General features: G+C 42.8%; 1 protein-coding gene across 4 annotated transcripts in view; it reads right to left on the bottom strand.

The window, feature by feature from the left end:
• Positions 1-19,245, bottom strand: part of TANGO6 (transport and golgi organization 6 homolog) — a 197,873-nt gene that overhangs the window by 133,982 nt on the left and 44,646 nt on the right. For all 4 annotated transcript variants that reach the window (XR_010746947.1, XM_066348127.1, XM_066348130.1 and 1 more), the window contains exons 9-12: positions 17,828-18,004; positions 15,800-15,926; positions 12,836-13,027; positions 2,598-2,732 (exon numbers count right to left, since the gene is read on the bottom strand). Coding sequence is in view for 3 of the 4 variants with exons in the window: in XM_066348127.1 (XP_066204224.1) it covers positions 2,598-2,732; positions 12,836-13,027; positions 15,800-15,926; positions 17,828-18,004 (631 nt within the window). In the remaining variant the exon portion in view is untranslated. The remainder of the gene's footprint in view (positions 1-2,597; positions 2,733-12,835; positions 13,028-15,799; positions 15,927-17,827; positions 18,005-19,245) is intronic.

The raw sequence follows: 19,245 nt of genomic DNA, 5'->3' as shown, positions 1-19,245 counted from the left end.
TTGCATAAGTCACCAAATCTCTCTTAGAACATTACTAATTTACACAGTCAATCCCCAATAATGAGCCTTTAGAAAGGGAAATTGAGATTTCTATATTCTGCTTTTCCATTTGGGATGTAGTTTGTAATTATAAGTGTTAAATAAGAGGGAAGGAAAGAAAAAAAAATCAGGTTCTCAACTTAAGGAAACAAAAACTATTCAAATTAATACTTAACCACAAAAATAAAAATCAATCAGAGAGGCCCTGGACGGTTGGCTCAGTGGTAGAGCGTCGGCCTGGCATGTAGAAGTCCCGGGTTCGATTCCCGGCCAGGGCACACAGGAGAAACGCCCATTTGCTTCTCCACCCTTCCCCCTCTCCTTCCTCTCTGTCTCTCTCTTCCCCTCCCGCAGCCGAGGCTCCATTGGAGCAAAAATGGCCCAGGCACTGGGGATGGCTCCTTGGCCTCTGCCCCAGGCTCTAGAGTGGCTCTGGTTGCGGCAGAGCGATGCCCCAGAGGGGCAGAGCATCGCCCCCTGGTGGGCAGAGCGTCGCCCCCTGGTGGGCGTGCAGGGTGGATCCCGGTCGGGCGCATGCGGGAGTCTGTCTGACTGTCTCTCCCAGTTTCTAGCTTCAGAGAAATACAAAAAAAAAAAAAAAATCAATCAGAGAACTAAATCCAATAAGAATACAATTTAACAAAAACTATTCCATTGGTGAACCCTTCCTTGACAGTTCTATCAGCAGGGATATAATAAAACACTAGAAACTGAACTCAAAATGCTTTTTTCAAACTATCTGGTAAATATCAAATTAGGAGTATTAGGGATCTACCAAGAAATGGGCTTCATGTTTTCATGTTAACAACAGACCCAAATAAAATTCCTTCTTTAAAAATAATTAAATAACTAATTAATAAAAATTCCTTTTCCCCTTCAGGACAGGCTAGAGATGAGAAATTCTAACATATCAAGAATCGGTACTAAATCCACAAACTCAAAAATCCATTCCCAAAGGGTTCCCTACTCACTGCTAAGAGTTATAGCTAGTCTGATCTCAGGTTAGATTTCATAATACTTGCACTAAACCCATTCTGCCTTCTTGTAGTCTCCTAACCTAATGTGGTATTTAATTGGCCAGTGCCTACCTTTCTACCTTCTCTGGCATTACTGTGACCCTTGATCTCTACATTTCAGGAACACCTGCATTCTATCAGTGTCTCAGGTATACCAAACCCTTTCCTGCTTCCCAGCCTTTGTACAGGATGTTTTCTTTAATTGGAAGAGTTTCCTCCATCCACACCACACACACTCCCAAATTCCTGTCCATTGTTCAAGTCCCACCTTAAATTTATACTTCCTCAGGAGAGACCTTCCCAGCCTAGGTTGGATGCTATATTCTCTTGGTAGCCTCCACTTCTCTCCTGAGGCATTTCATTCAATTCTAAGTATATTCTTTGAGCAATTATTTGTATCTGCTTCTCTCACTGGACTGCAAGCTTCATAAAGATAGGGACATGCCTTCTTTGTCCACTGCTATAATCCCAGCACCTTAGCTCAGTATCTGGTACACAGCAAGTGTGTAATAAATATTTTTTGAGTAAGTGAAAAAATTAAAAGATTATAAATTAAGTATGTCAAAGATTCAGACACTGGAAATAAAGCTTTAACATGCTATATGATATAGGTTGTATAATGGATCCTATGCTAAAATAAAACTATTCAAAACAGATGGAGCCCTGGCTGGATAGCTCAATTGGTTGGAGCTCATGCCGATACGTGAAGGTTGCCAGTTCGATTCCTGGTCAGGGCACATACAGGAACAGATCTATGTTACTCTCTCTCTAGAATCAAGAAATAAAAGTTTTTTTTAAAAAAAGGGCCGTGGCTGGTTGGCTCAGCAGTAGAGCGTTGGCCCGGCGTGTGGATGTCCCAGGTTCGATTCCCGGTCACAGCACACAGGAGAAGCGCCCATCTGCTTCTCCACCCTTCCCCTTCTCCTTCATCTCTATCTCTCTCTTCCCCTCCTGCAGCCAAGGCTCCATTTGAGCAAAGTTCACCCGGGCGCTGAGGACGGCTCCATGGCCTCTGCCTCAGATGCTAGAATGGCTCCAGCCACAACAGAGCAACGGCCCAGATGGGCAGAGCATCGCTCCCTGGAGGGCATGCTGGGTGGATCCTGGTCGGGTGCATGCGGGAGTCTGTCTGACTGCCTCCCTGCTTCTAACTTTGGAAAAATAAAAATAAATAAATAAGCAACTAGCAGGTTAGAAAGGTTTTCCCCTGACTACAACAGTAGGGACGAGCATTGGAAAGCCATTAGAGTGAGGGCAAGAGAATTCAGTATTCTCCACAGATGTAAAACACTGTCCTGGATGTTTCCAAATCAAGCTTGTGTCAGGTAAAGAAGTGGCCCTGCTCTTCTGATGGTGACCACTATGCAGGTGACAAGTCGAAGTAGCATAATCTCTTATCCTCTACTTTGGAGACAATTCTCATTAACAACCTAACTTGTTTATCCTGGTTCTGCTATGTGCAATATCCATTTTTATTTCTCACAGGTTTTTCTCTTCTCCTCTTCTCCCTCCATTCAAGTCTGGCTCATGTCTACAACTCACCTGAACAGCTCCTCCCAGCATGACAGCCACCAGCCCCATGGACATACTCAGTGTCTGTGACTCCACGGTGCTCTCTGTCTGGTGGGCCAGGCTTGCACATGCTCGCTGCAGTGTTGCTGCTACAAAGTCCACCACCTACCACAGAAAAGGGGTTTAGAATCAGTGAGGAGTAAGAAAAAAATCTCAATGTTTTCTTTACATTTTATGTCTACCTCCTCATCTTCTTCAACACCAACATCATGATAGCAAGAATCTTCAAGAACAACTGATACTGTGTAGCAGGCATGGTACTCAGTGTTTAACATGCACAATCTTACTTAGGTCTCATATCAACTCTAGGAAGTCAAATTTTGTCCTCATTTTGAGATGAAGAATCTGAGACTTGAAGAGGTTATCTTCTCAAGGCCATACAGTCAATAAATGAGAAAGCGCATTTACACTTTCCAAATGTTTTAATCTACTAATCTAACTTCCTTTACTTTTCATGAATTTTGCCAGGCAATTAAAATGAAAAATGAGCCCTGGATGGATAGCTGTTGATTGGAGCATTGTCCTGAAGCACAGAGGTTGCTGGTTTTATCCCGGGTCAGGATACACACAGGAACAGAACAATGTTACTGTCTCTCTCTCTCTCTACTTTTGTCTCTCTAAAAAATCAATTTAAAAATTGAAAAAAATAAAAATGTAAAAAAATAAAATGAAAAATGATTTGTGCATTCCCATGTTCATCACAGCATTATTCACAGGGGCCAAGACATGGAAACAACCAAAGTGTCCCTCGATAGAGGATTGAATAAAGATGTGGTACATATACAGTGTGTCCGTAAAGTCATGGTGCACTTTTGACCAGCCACAGGAAAGCAACAAAAGACAATAGAAATGTGAAATCTGCACCAAATAAAAGGAAAACCCTCCCAGTTTCTGTAGGATGATGTGGCTGCATGTGCGCATGCGCAGATAATGACGTAACACCGTGTATATAGCGGAGCAGCCCATGGCCATGCCAGCTGAGATGTGGACGGTACAGAGGAGAGTTCAGTGTGTTCTGTGGTTCGCTAAATTCGAATCTGTGACCAAAGTGCAACGTGAATATCAGCATGTTTATAACGAAGCACCACCACATAGGAATAACATTACTTGGTGGGATAAGCAGTTGAAGGAAACCGGCAGTTTGGTGGAGAAACCCCGTTCTGGTAGGCCATCAGTCAGTGACGAGTCTGTAGAGGCTATACGGGATACCTACCTAAGGAGCCCTAAAATATCTGTGCATGAGCCCACATCGAACTGCACTGAATAGGTATGAAACTGAGAGAGTTTTCCTTTTATTTGGTGCAGATTTCACATTTCTATCATCTTTTGTTGCTTTCCTGTGACCAGTCAAATGTGCACCATGACTTTACGGACACACTGTATATAATAGAATACTACTCAGCCATAGAAATGACATAGTGCCATTTACGACAACATGGATGGACCTTGAGAACATTATACTGAGTGAATTAAGTAAATCAGAAAAAGCTAAGAACTGTATGATTTCACACATAGGTGGGATATTAAACTGAGACTCATGGACATAGATAAAAGTGAAGTGGTTACCAGAGGGACAGGTACATGGAAGGAGGGATGTGGGCAGCGGAAGGGTATAAAGAGGGACAAATATAAGGTGACAGAAAATGATATGACTTTCGGTGATGGGTATACAACATAATCAATAGTTCAAATACTATAGAAATGTTTACCTGAAACCTATGTGCTTTTTTTGTTTGTTTGTTTGTTTTCAGAGACAGAGAGTGAGTCAGAGAGAGGGATAGATAGGGACAGACAGACAGGAACAGAGAGATGAGAAGCATCAATCATTAGTTTTTTGTTGCGCATTGCAACACCTTAGTTGTTCATTGATTGCTTTCTCATATGTGCCTTGACCGCAGGCCTTCAGCAGACCAAGTAACCCCTTGCTGGAGCCAGCGACCTTGGGTCCAAACTGGTGAGCTTTTGCCCAAACCAGATGAGCCCGCGCTCAAGCTGGCGACCTCGGGGTCTCAAACCTGGGTCCTCGGCATCCCAGTCTGATGCTCTATCCATTGCTCCACCGCCTGGTCAGGCTGAAACCTATGTACTCTTATTGAACAATGTCACCCTGTTAAATTTAATCATCTAAATAAAAAAAATTAAAAATTAAAAAAAAGTGATTTGCTACTTTCTGACCAACTTAGAGAGTCCTAGATCTGCTTCTGCAAATGAGATTTCCTCCTCAAGGATACCTGCCATTTTGAGTCTAATTCTGGTAAGCAAATAATGAAAGAAGGTGTTCAATTTAATGTAGATGCCAGTGTCCTCAAGCAATCTGTACAAATGATCCAGTCATATTTTTAAGTATCAAATATTTTCAAAGGATTAAGATTATTCATATATAACATTTTACATCACATTTGGCTAACAACTAAGCCTTAAATGGAATTAATTTGGTCAGCATCATTTTAACTGCACGTTGATTAATCACCCTAAGTAGAAATCCTTTGAATAAAAGACAGCATACACATACACATGTGCGTGAACAAACACATACATACCGGTACATAGACACACACACACACACACACACACACTGAGGATTAATGGCTCAAAAGGGAAAAGTCATTTTTAAAATGGGGTGGCTGAGACAGGTCATAATAAGACTCTAAATACCATGCAAGCTTGCATGTGCAACTCTCTGGGCAAATTACATGCTATGCTAGAATCTTTATTGCAAGCTTAAAAAAAAGGCTTGTTAACACTTGTCTTTTGGAGTAAGGGAGGAAACTAGAAAAGTTATTTAAAGTTCCATTTACTGAAATGCACAATGCTGGATATGGCAATTCTCATCAGCCTCTTGTAACCTAGGACTTTATTGATACCAGAAGTTAAGGACACTGGACCTTGCAGAGAAACTGTTCATCTACCATCTTGGGTTACCTATTTAGCCTTTAAAAAGTTTTCTAAAGCATTCCTTGTTTGCAAGAAGCTCCCATTTCAGCACAAGTATTGTTAAGTTACTGGAATAGAACTATCTAGCCTTTTGACTTTTTCTAAGTTCCTCTCCATGATATATATGTGTATTTCATGTTGCAAAACAAATAGTATCATCCTATTTTTGTTAAGAAGGAAATTTCTAGGCCCTGGCCGGTTGGCTCAGCGGTAGAGCGTCGGCCTGGCGTGCGGGGGACCCGGGTACAATTCCCGGCCAGGGCACATAGGAGAAGCGCCCATCTGCTTCTCCACCCCCACCCCCTCCTTCCTCTCTGTCTCTCTCTTCCCCTCCCGCAGCCAAGGCTCCATTGGAGCAAAGATGGCCCGGGCGCTGGGGATGGCTCCTTGGCCTCTGCCCCAGGCGCTAGAGTGGCTCTGGTAGTGGCAGAGCGACGCCCCGGAGGGGCAGAGCATCGCCCCCTGGTGGGCAGAGCTTCGCCCCTGGTGGGCGTGCCGGGTGGATCCCGGTTGGGCGCATGCGGGAGTCTGTCTGACTGTCTCTCCCCGTTTCCAGCTTCAGAAAAAAGAAAAAAAAAAGAAGGAAATTTCTATGTCTGTCTATTAAAAAAAACAAACTCTGGGAGCTGTTAACTGGTGTGATAGTCAGCTCTTCTGGTCATTTATGAAGTACGCTTTCCCCCAAATTCTCTTGTAACAACAAAATCACCATACCCATTTGGATAACTGTTCCTCCGCCTACTCCTCATTTCCTGTGATTTTGGTGAGGCTGCCAGCCACACAGATAGGTATGTGACTGAAGCCTGCTGCGGAGAGTGGGGAAGAGACTTTCACTTTTTACTTGAAATTTTTTGTAAAGGTATATAATTTTATTTAATTTTTTTTAGAAATTAAGGTGCATAGCCTTGGCCGGTTGGCTCAGTGGTAGAGCGTGGGCCTGGCGTGCAGAAGTCTCAGGTTCGATTCCCGGCCAGGGCACACAGGAGAAGCGCCCATCTGCTTCTCCACCCCTCTCCCTCTCCTTCCTCTCTGTCTCTCTCTTCCCCTCCCGCAGCCGAGGCTCCATTGGAGCAAAGATGGCCCGGGCGCTGGGGATGGCTCCTTGGCCTCTGCCCCAGGCGCTAGAGTGGCTCTGGTCGCAACAGAGCGACGCCCCGGAGGGGCAGAGCATCATCCCCTGGTGGGCAGAGCATCGCCCCTGGTGGGTGTGCTGGGTGGATCCCAGTGGGGCGCATGCAGGAGTCTGTCTGACTGTCTCCCCCGTTTCCAGCTTCAGAAAAATACAAAAAAAAAAAAAAAAAAATTAAGGTGCATAATTTTAAAAGCCAAATATTCCTGAAAGTTTATAATGAAAAACAGCAGTGCCCAATCCCATTTCTCCCCATCTAATGCTGGCCCTACAGAGGCAACCACTTGTAATTATTTAGCTAGTTAATTTAATATTAAGCATTTACTATTTACCAGGTACCATTCTGAATACATTATAGATCTTGACTCAATCCTCACAATAATTCTACGGGATGTACAATATAAATCCCATTCTGGCACCTGAGGAGAAGGTGGCTGGAGGCCTCACTGTTGAGCATGTGGATGTCAACTTAATCCTCCAGTTTTTCAGTCTGCTAACGCCACCCAAATTCAGAGTCTCTTGGGTTCAACCTCTCTCAAGAATAAACCTCGATGGGGGAAGGAGGGGAGAAAAAAAAGAATAAACCCCCAGCCTGAACAGGCAGTGGCGCAGTGGATAGTGTCGGACTGGGATGCGGAGGACCCAGGTTCGAGACCCTGAGGTCGCCAGCTTGAGCGCAGGCTCATCTGGTTTGAGCAAAAGCTCACCAGCTTGAGTCCAAGGTCGCTGGCTCGAGTAAGGGGTTACTCGGTCTGCTGAAGTCCCACGGTCAAGGCACATATGAGAAAGCAATCAATGAACAACTAAGATGCCGCAACAAAGAATTGATGCTTCTCATCTCTCTTCCTTCCTGTCTGTCTGTCTGTCTCTATCTGTCCCTCTTTCTGTCTCTGTCACTCATACACAAAAGAATAAACCCCCAGTCTTTTGCTGGGGAGGGAGGTGGCTGGATGAAGCTGAGGAAGGAATCAAGGCCTACAGAAGCTAGTACCACCTTTCAACCTGTTCTGAGCTCTACATTCAGCCCCAGCTTTCCAGCTTATCTCGGGCCTCCAGTCCTTCCAGGGTTCTGCAGTGAGAAGTTGCTTGCTTTTTTTCTCTCTTTTCTTTATTTTTATTTTTATTTTTTTATTTTATTTATTCATTTTTAGAGAGGAGAGAGACAGAGGGAGGAGCTGGAAGCATCAACTCCCATATGTGCCTTGACCAGGCAAGCCCAGGGTTTCGAACTGGCGACCTCAGCATTTCCAGGTCGACGCTTTATCCACTGCGCCACCACAGGTCAGGCCTTTTCTCTCTTTTCAAAACAATTTTATTGAAATATAGTGCTTTGCTTCTTGACTTTTCTCATGCAGGCATTTAGCTTTCCATTTTCTGAAGTTGCTACATCAGCTACTACTTTACAGTTTCTAAATGTTATTCTCTTTCATTTACCTTCTCTCCCCAGGTCAATACATGTGTTCACTACACCATCTGTAATCAGAAATCTCTAATTTTTTTTTAGATTTTATTTATTTATTTTTAGAGAGAGAGAGAGAGAGAGAGAGAGAAGGGAGAGGAACAGGAAGCATCAACTCCCATATGTGCCTTGACCAGGCAAACCCAGGGTTTCGAATCAGCGACCTCAGTGTTCCAGGTCGATGCTTTATCCACTGCACCACCACAGGTCAGGCAGAAATCTCTGATTTTTAAATTTTGCACTTCTTTGTTGCTTAAATGTGCGTGTGCATGTGTTACTACCATACTGCGATTACACCCACCAATGCATTATGTCTTCTAGTACTCGGTCCCCGACTGTTCAAAAACGCCTTGATTTGTCTGAGTCAGGATCCACACACTATATTTGGTTATATATCCCTTTCAAGCTACAACAGCCCTGCTCCATTTTTTTTTTAGCCCTGCTCCTTTTTTAATGTCATTTATTTGATAAAGAAACTGGGTCATTTGCACTGTAGAATTTCCCACATTCTACATTTGGCCGATTGCTTCCTCGTGGCATTAACTTGCTCCTCCCATGTCCTGCATTTTCTTGATCAGACTTAGGTTCACATTTTGGGGATTTTTAATTTAATTAAAAAAAATTTTTTTGTAAGAACCCTTCCCATGAGGTGCTGCACACATCCTACTGCATTATTTCAGGAGGCACACACTGTCTGCTTGGCTACTTGTGGTGGTGTTAGACCGATCAGTCCCTACTGATATTTAGGGGGACATATACTGATCTTGCATTAACTCCAACATTCATCCAATATGAAATGAATAGCCTGACCTGTGGCGGCGCAGTGGATAAAGTGTCAACCTGGAATGCTGAGGTCACTGGTTTGAAACCCTGGACTTGCCTGGTCAAGGCAAGTATGGGAGTTGATGCTTCCTGCTCCTCCCCCCTCCTCTCTCTCATTCTCTCTCTCTCGCTCTCAAAATAAATAAATAAAATTAATAAAAAAAATTTTTTTTCTTCTTTTGTATTTTTCTGAAGCTGGAAAAGGGGAGGCAGTCAGACAGACTCCCGCATGCGCCCGACCGGGATCCACCCGGCATGCCCACCAGGGGCGATGCTCTGCCCATCTGGGGCGTCGCTCTGTTGTGACCAGAGCCATTCTAGCAGCTGAGGCAGAGGCCATGGAGCCATCCCCAGCGCCCAGACCATCTTTGCTCCAATGGAGCCTTGGCTGCCGGAGGGGAAGAGAGAGACCGAGAGGAAGGAGAGGGGGAGGGGTGGAGAAGCAGATGAGCGCTTCTCCTGTGTGCCCTGGCCGGGAATCGAACCCAGGACTTCCGCATGCCAGGCCCGACGCTCTACCACTGAGTCAATAGGCCAGGGCAATAAAAAACATTTTTAAATGAGATGAATAGTCAGATGAAAGCCCAGATTACTATGTGCTAAAGCAAGTATAATAGTGCTAATAGCAGAATCTAGGCAGTGAGTATACAGGTATCCACTATAAAACTCTTTCAAATTTGGAAGTTTTCTTAATAAAATGCTGGGGGTAGGGGCTCAATTGGTTTGAGTGTATTTGGCCTAATTACGTTCATTATACAGTACCCGTAATGGCTTTAGCAGACATTGATGATTGTTACCTAGATCCATTATTTTGTTAGGGAATTGCAAGATGTAATTTTCAAGTTCTCTTTTTAAAATTTTTAGCTGTGATCTTAGTATGAAGAAAATTTTTCCTTCATCAACTATTAGGTTACATTGAAATATGGTTCCTAAGGAAAGGCAGGATAAAAGCTCTATTTTTTGTCATTTATCAATTTACAAAATAATAAGTTAATGCCCTAACAACCTCCAAAGATGTCCCATAGGGAGTTTTTTGTGGGAAATAAAGAGACAGACTCCCACATGTGCCCCTACCAGGATCCACTTGGCAACCCCCATCTGGGACCGATGCTCAAATCAACCAAGCTATCTATCCTCAGCTCAAAATGTCCTATGGCCAGTGGCAGCCCCTTCAAATTGGCATAAGTGTTACTGACATGACCTCACTAATCTCAGTTTCCTTATATTCAAGTACAACAAGATACTCTGAGGCTTATAGTGTACAATTCCTACTCTAGACCACAAATAAACCTTTAATCCTGTAAGCTTTGTGTTCTTTCAGTAGGAAACAGTATCTAGAAACTTTAATCTAGCACAAATGATGTTTATTGCTACTGGGTTATCACTGCTTCTTGGCATTGACAGTGGACCAAGCTAGGAATTATCTATTTTTTTTAAAAGAGAAAAATAATCGCCTGACTGGGCAGTGGCGCAGGGGATAGAGCATCAGACTGGGATGCGGAAAATCCAGGTTCAAGACCCCGAGGTTGCCAGCTTGAGCAAGGGCTCATCTGATTTGAGCAAAAAGCTCACCAGCTTGAGCCCAAGCTTGCTGGCTCAAGCAAGGGGTTACTCGGTCTGCTGAAGGCCCGTGGTCAAGGCACGTATGAGAAAGCAATCAATGAACAATTAAGGTGTTGCAATGTGCAACAAAAAACTAATGATTGATGATTCTCATCTCTCCATTCCTGTCTGTCTGTACCTGTCTATCCCTCTCTCTGAGTCTCTCTCTGTCTCTGTAAAAAAAAAAAAAAAAAATTAGAAAAATAATCATACACATACTTCCAATTGAAATTCAATTTAACAGGGTTTTTCCTCAAGGTCTTTGGTTTTATTTTTATAACCCTTTTTACACTGAAAATCTTGGTTCCTAATCATATTAACAAAATTATTATAATATTCATTACTTATAATTTAACTCTATGTGTGTCTGTCAAAATAATACACTAAAATTATCACTAGCAGTAAGACTATAAATGCGCCTGACCAGGCAGTGGCACAATGGATAGAGCGTCGGACTGGGATGCTGAGGACCCAGGTTCGAGACCCCGAAGTCGCCAGCTTGAGTGCGGGCTCATCTGGTTTGAGCAAAAAGCTCACCAGCTTAGACCCAAGGTTGCTGGCTCAAGCAAGGGGTTACTCGGTCTGCTGAAGGCCCGTGGTCAAGGCACATATGAGAAAGCAATCAATGAACAATAAGGTGTCGCGATGCGCAAGGAAAAACTAATGATTGATGCTTCTCATGTCTCCATTCCTGTCTGTCTGTCCCTGTGTATCCCTCACTCTGACTCTCTGTCTCTGTAAAAAAATAAAATAAAATAAAATAAAATATAAAAAAAAAGACTACAAATGCAATTCAGTATTTTGTGGTTCTTTTTATCCTGATTCATTTTAACCTAAGCTAAAGGATAACTGAATAGGACAAATCACTTTTGTATCAGCCTAAAACCACTGTCCCTTAAGTAGGATTAAAAGGAGATAAACGCAAAAATGCTCAAGTCATATCAATTTTTACACTATGTCTGCTTTCCAACTAGCATCCTGAGAAAGAAACCGTAAGGTCTGTGTGAAATAGTCTTTAGGAAATTGATATAAACACAGGAGAAACAAATCACCCTACTGAGTAACATAACACAAGGTCGGTGAACTGAAGGAATAAGAGGCCAGAAAAGAAATCATGACCATAATTCTCATTAAACAGTCACGATAAGTCGAAGCTGACAGGCAGCTGCAAATTTTCTCAGCAGGAGCTGTACTGAAATGCTGCTTAGCAACACCCGAAGGCAGATGACAATGAGAAGGATACAAAGAGCTGGAGAATCAGATTTAAGCGTGACAATCATACCATCTTATAACGGACTATTCACCAACCAAGCAACAACTAATTCTGGTAAAGTGGTAAAATATGGCAACTGCACTGCCTATGCTTTATTACTTTTATTCCCTATTTTTTAAAAAGCTAGTAAAAATTCTGTTTGAGCCAATAAAATTCAGGTGCTGATTCACATAGTTACTATACTCTGAAAGCACATTAAAAAAAATCTTAAAACTTCACAAGCTAGCCCTGGCCAAGAGGCTCAGCTGGTTAGCATGTCAACCCAATGCCCCAGGGTTGTGGGTTCGATCCCTGGTCGGGGCACGTAGAGTCAAAAAATGAATGCATCGTGGATGGAATGGCAAATCAATGTTTCTCTCTCTCTCTCTCTCTCTCCTTTCTCTTTTCTTCTCTCTAAAGTTAATAAATAAATAAATGAATAAATAAATAAAGAAAGAACAAAACAACTTCACAGGCTAGTGGGGAGATAAGCTGTGAGTTAAAGGATGTAAATTCATGGTGATTTTTTTTTTTTTTTTTTTTTTAGTTTCTAATCATTCTTAACTTTTGATACACATTAGAATCACCACAGAGCATTAAAAACGACAGATGCCCTGGCTCTAATGAAGACATGCTGAACCAGAATCGCTAAAAGTGGGCCAGGCATCAATATTTTGAAAAAGATCCCAGATGATTTTATTTGTACAAAAAGTTGAAAACCACTGTGATATAACATATAAACACTTAAAACAGTTCTTAAAAATTTTATATGCCTGAGAATCACCTCAGGAGCTTGTTAAACGTGCCAACTCCCAGGAATTCCCAGGCCCTATGACAGCGCTGATTCTTTTGGTCTGGTGTGGGCCCAGTGATTTGCATGTTTAACCAGCATCCCAAGTAACACTGATGCAAGTATCATCGAATCACACTCTGAGTATCATCTTTTGAATATTTTTCAGAAAGCAGGTAAAGTAGCCAAACCAGGCTGGATCAGCATGACCGCCACTGACCTGAGTGACGTTTGTGAATATCTGCTCAGACATTCTCTCGCACAGAACAGCCATCAGCTGGAGGACCAGAAGCTTCTGCGCTTGGCCTTCCACCAGAAGAGCTTGGCGCTGCTCCAATTCCAAGAGGCTTTTGCTAGAGAAGGGCTGCGTTTTTAACTCTGCTTCCTCTTCCATGGCCACATGAGTCAACTCCTATCAGTGCAGGAGAGAAGGAACAGTGAAGAAAAAGCCTGCAGAACGAAGGCCTCAAAACAGCTAGAAAACTCTGTTTGAAATGTGTATTTGAAAAACTAGTCTGTCCTCACTGCAGCATTATTTCTAATAGGCAAAAATTAGAAGCAAAAATGTCCAGCAATATAAGAATGAATAAATTGTGATGTATTTATTATATTATAGTAGTTAAAATAAATGAACTAGGTCTATGTGGATATCCATATAAAGAGATCTCAAAAACACTGTGAAGTGAAAAATATAAGTTGCAGAATAGTACATACACTGTGATACCCTATACATGCAAATTTAAAACTTCGTAATGAAAAACATACACACATAGAACAGGTTGACAGACTACGACTTCAGCAGCATTTCTCTGTCACTAGCCTTCCTTGAACTGACACCATGTAACATTTCCAACCCCTTTTTAGAGACTGTTAGATGCATTCAGCACCACAGCCCTTTTTCCCTATGATATTTAGAACTAAACCAATAGATAATTCATTGCTGTGGGTTTTGTAGGCTTTTTCCCTACTCTTCACGTTGCAAATTTCCTTGGGAAGGGAAAACCTCAAGTTCTTTACCAATTAATGCTTTAACAAAGTAACTGACAGTTTAGAGCAGTGCTTCCCAACTGTGCCTGAGCAATTTTGCTCCCCAGGGGGGCATTTAGCAATGACTGGGGACATTCTGGTCCTCATAATTGGGGAGTGATGCAGCACCTAGTGGGCAGAGGTCAGGGATGCTGCTAAATATCCTACAATATACAGGAAGACCCCCATCAGTAGGTCCCCCATCTCTCCTTCGCCTGCTGCCAACAAAAACTTATCCAGCTCAAAATATCAATAGTATCAAGGTAAAAAACCCTCAGTTTAGAGCAAAAAAGCCCTTTGATACACACACACACACACATTTTTTTTTTTTTTTACAGAGACAGAGAGAGAGTCAGAGAGAGGGACAGATAGGAACAGACAGGAAGGGAGAGAGATGAGAAGCATCAATTCTTCATTGTGGCACCTTAGTTGTTCGTTGATTGCTTGTTCATTGATTGCTTTCTCATCATATGTGCCTTGACAGGGAGGCTACAGCAGAGTGAGTGACCCCTTGCTCAAGCCAGCGACCTTGGGCTTCAAGCCAGTGACCTCTGAGCTCAAGCCAGCGACCATGGGGTCATGCCTATGATCTCACACTCAAGCCAGTGACCTCGTGTACTCAAGCTGGTGAGCCCATGCTCAAGCCAGATGAGCCCACACTCAAGACAGATAAGCCTCGCTCAAGCCGGTGACCTCGGGGTTTTGAATCTGGGTCCTCCACATCTCAGTCTAATGCTCTATCTACCCACTGTGCCACCACCTGGTCAGACTGTTTGTTTTTAAACAAAACAAAAAAAAATTTTTAAGTATCCAAGTAAGAGGACATATATTCTTGCAATGAGTGGCTTGGCTGGGGGTATGGATGTGAACATGGGAGGTAAGAAAGCATCAAAAAGTGTCCCCTACTTCAAATTCTAGAAGTGTTAGCTTTTATTTTTTTTATTTATTTTTTCATTTTTCTGAAGCTGGAAACAGGGAGAGACAGTCAGACAGACTCCCGCATGCGCCCGACCGGGATCCACCCGGCACGCCCACCAGGGGCGACGCTCTGCCCACCAGGGGGCGATGCTCTGCCCATCCTGGGCATCGCCATGTTGCGACCAGAGCTACTCTAGCGCCTGAGGCAGAGGCCACAGAGCCATCCCCAGCGCCCGGGCCATCTTTGCTCCAATGGAGCCTTGGCTGCGGGAGGGGAAGAGAGAGACAGAGAGGAAAGCGTGGCGGAGGGGTGGAGAAGCAAATGGGCGCTTCTCCTGTGTGCCCTGGCCGGGAATCGAACCCGGGTCCTCCGCACACTAGGCCGTAGAAGTGTTAGCTTTATTCCCTCCTTGCATTCTCCCACACCCACACTGTCCTTAAACTCCATAAACATTCTCTTGCAGGAGATACTTTATTTAGGAGAAATAATGGAGAGGGAAGAGCTGGAAGATAGGGAATCAGATCAGGCATCCCCAAACTACGGCCCACAGGCCGCATGCGGGCCCCCTGAGGCCATTTATCCACCCCTGTACTTCCGGAAGGGGCACCTCTTTCATTGGTGGTTAGTGAGGGGAGCACTGTATGTGGCAGCCCTCCAACGGTCTGAGGGACCATGAACTGGCCCCCTGTGTAAAAAGTTTGGGGACCCCTGATAGCTTATGGTCTCAAACAGTGCAAATAAGGAGCAGTGGTCTGGGGTACAGGCTACTGTTGGAGATTAGGACAAAAGGAAGCACAACCACCAGTACTAAGAAGCAAACCCGGAAAAAGTTTCAAGCAGCTACAAAATAAAACAGAGAGTCAGAACTGCTAAATCTCTTTCCAAATACCTAACAAAACAATAGTCAGAAAGGATAAGGGATTACTCTATAGCTCTAAAACCTGCTATTAACTTCAAAAGAGTTCTTACTGTCAACACAGAGCAAAGATTAACCCTTTCATAGATCAACAGGTCTGCTTTGGTCATCTCTAAAATTTCAGTGCAGATTACCTTGGGAAGCTGTTTCTTCTTTTTACCAAACCTACTAAAAAATAAATTACCCTTATTATTGTCCCTGATTATTTTTCCTAACAGCACCTTCTTTTAGAACCTAAAATTATGACTGTCTTGAAAATTCAAAGGGGCTCCTGATACTACCCTAGAATAAAGCTGACCATGAACAATATATGCAGTTCTTACCTTCAAGCAAAAGATGAAGAAGTCACCAGCCAAACCGCATTCTTGGCAGTGGGACAGCAAGTCCCCGAGATGCTCGACCTGGCGCTGCTCTGAGGACACCTTCTGGTACAGGGCTTCGTCCTCATCGCTGCAGTGTGGAGCCACATTTATTTTGGTGAGATTGATCACCCAGAGAGATATTTTTTGAAATCCATTAATAATATTCTAAAGTAACATGTTATTTCTACACAGCAAGTCATTAGAAAGATCTCAAACTTTCATTTAAATTATCTTCTTGTTACCCAGAAAAAACAATGGCATGTTTGCATATAGAAAAATTGCTTGTATGTAATTTTTTTTTAAGATTTTATTTATTGATTTTAGAGAGAGGAGGGTGAGAGAGAGAGAAGGGAGAGGGGCAGGAAGTATCAACTCCCATATGTGCCTTGACCAGGCAAGCCCAGGGTTTCAAACCAGCGACCTCAGTGTTCTAAGTCAATGCTCTATCCACTGCGCCACCACAGGCCAGGCTGTATGGAATTTTAAGGAGACTATAGCCCCTTAAATATCCAAGTAGAGACACCAGGTTAAGGATCTGGTAAGTGAGTGGAAATTCATTCAAGCACTGCCTATTCCCTATTTTTTCTACCATGAAGAGAAACTGTAGCTTCAATAAGAACTGTTGATTTTGACATACATTATATGTACACTAAGAGGTGCGCTGAAGACTTGTTAAGATAGTAATAAGTTTTAACTCCTTTAAGTTAACTACTATAACATTCTCTATATAGTTACTAAACAGGTCCCAGGTTAAACTGTTCCAAAGTATTTTTTAAATAAACATGCCAAAATTTTAAAACTCTCTCAGTTCGAGGACATAGTTATAACTATAGCACCTACTAATGCTCAACAAAACAACTCTCAGTAAATTTCTAGTTTGAGTTTGTACTGATAATTCTGCTTGCAATTAATGTGCTTTTTTTTGTCTATTTTCCTCAAGTCTATCATATTGAAAGAGTGTTGTAAAACTTAAAGTTAACCATGAATAAAAAAAAATTTAAACACTTAAACAAACAGCAGCATTTTGAATCTGATGTGAACTCTAAGTAGAGTAGCTACCACTGGTTAAGTACTATATGAACTCTCCCTGACCAGTGGTGGAGCAGTAGACAGAGCGTTGACCTTGGATGCTGAGGTCTCAGGTTTGAAACCCTGAGGTCACTGGTTTGAGCATAGGCTCACCAGCTTGAGCGCAGGGTTGCCGGCTTAGTTGCCGGCTTAAGCATGGGGTGATCGGCATGATCACATGGTCATTGGCTTGAGCAAGGGGGTCACTGGCTCAGCTTCAGCCCTCCAGACAAGGTACAGATGAGAAAAAATTCAATGAACTAAAAGTGCCCAACTATAAGTTGATGCTTCTCATCTCTCTCCTGTCCTGTCTCTCTTTCTCTCTCTCACTAAAAATAATAAATAATAAAATATACTATATGAACTCTGATCAATAAGAATTTATATTGAGGTAATAACATGTATAATATCAACCAGAAAATAGAAAACACACTTATGAGATGTTGGAGAAATAAATTATCCACTCTAGTAACATTTATTAAGCGCCTTCCAATCACTCAATAGGAGAAACAAATCCCTCAAAATTACCATAAAAAATAGCTATTAAGCAATTCCCCTTAGGAATAAGTTGGACTCTGAACACACGTATACCATTTTAAGAGTGAGAAAGAGCGTTGGTTTGTTATGGTGTTGAGGGCTAACATGTTACTCTGATTCACTGGCAAAGACTTTGTGAATGGGCTTGTCATGATGCAGAGTTGTGAGCCTCCAATAAACCACTCCCACTACTAGCTAGCACCTAGGAAAAACCCGGGGGATTAATTAAGGCTCACATTTCTTTTGGAGATCCTGATAAACAGGAGCACCTCTGCCACTTGAGTTTTTAGTTTCCTTTCTATCAGCGCCCCTTAGTGGACAGGTCATAGAATGGCCTTTTGGGTACAATTAAATCTGCAGACAGCAAAGGATGGCTGGACTCACCAAATGGCCTCTTTGATGGTAATCATAATGCCTCCTTGAGTGGCAGCTCTAAACTGACACAGAGAATGGAGAGAAGGCACAGATTTGTCCAATCCTACAAATCCTTTCAGGCTGGCGATTGCTTTCTTCCTCTCCAGTTTCCCCAGAATCCATAATAAGATCTCCTGGCAAAGTGACCTGGCAGAAAAAACAGTTATACATGAGCTTGTCATCTCACTCCACACATCTAACAAGAGAGAATAAAAGACTGTCAAGTCCCACTGAATTCTAAATGCTGGCACAGTCACCTAGTACCACTGAAGTGCAGAAATGGAAAGTATGCTTCTTGTAAATTCCAGAATACAAATATCCTGAAACTCAATGAGTGAGTGACTGATCTTTGGCTCTAGAAGCAACTCTAATATGACATGTGAGCCCCACGTGAATTTTCTGGGGTTTTTTTGGTAATACCAATTGTACCCATTGCTTTTGGATCAGGCACTGTGAGAGAAAGTTTACACTGATGAAACCGTCCTTCTCAATGGGACCAATAGCTGCTAACCAAAAAACAGCACATCGACAAATTCTTGCTGATTCCTCTTTCCCTTTTATCAGTGCCAATCAACTAGGAGAGGGATGGAATAAATGTTTGCTTCTTCCTTCCCAGACTCCGTGGGCAAGGGAGTGCTACGAGGACTTGGGTTTCAAAACTAAAATAAGAGTTATCATATGGATTGTCCTTTGAAGCCAATTCACATATTAATAATTTCCATCTTCCACTGCACTTTCTATTGTCCCTTCCCTAATGGCCTTGGGCTACAATGATACGCTAACCAAAAGTTAGAGTTAAAGGTTATATGTAAGCTTTGACTAATATGCAAGACTAAGTACAGCTGACCCTAGAACAATGTAGGGGTTAGGGACAGTGACCCCCTGCACAGTCAAAAATCCAGGTATAACTTTTAACGCCCTAAAAACTTAAGTTGTCCGTCAGTACCTGTAGGGGATTGGTTCCAGGACCCTCTGTAAATAACAAAATCTGAAGATGCTCAAGTCCCCTATATAAAATGGCACAGATTAATGCATATAATCGGTCTTCTGCACCCACGAGCTCCCAACCACAGACTAAAAACAGTGCCAGTATATACTGAAAAAAAATCGTGTATAAGTGGACCCACACAGTTAAAACCTATGTCATTCAAGGGTCAACTGTATGTTCCGTCACCACTTGATGATGATATAGCTTTTAATTTGTTAATCAGTTTAATGCAGTTAGTCTTCATAATAAGCCAATTAAGAAGGTACATGTAGCCTGACCAGGCGGTGGCGCAGTGGATAGAGCATCAGACTGGGATGCAGAGGACCCAGGTTCGAGACCCCGAGGTCGCCAGCTTGAGCGCGGGCTCATCTGGTTTGAGCAAAAAGCCCACCAGCTTGAA

The sequence above is a fragment of the Saccopteryx leptura genome, chromosome 9 (assembly GCF_036850995.1).
Source record: "Saccopteryx leptura isolate mSacLep1 chromosome 9, mSacLep1_pri_phased_curated, whole genome shotgun sequence".
Taxonomy (NCBI): Eukaryota; Metazoa; Chordata; class Mammalia; order Chiroptera; family Emballonuridae; genus Saccopteryx; species Saccopteryx leptura.
The sequence above is the reverse complement of the archived record's forward strand: the minus strand, read 5'-3'. Positions and strand labels throughout refer to the sequence as shown.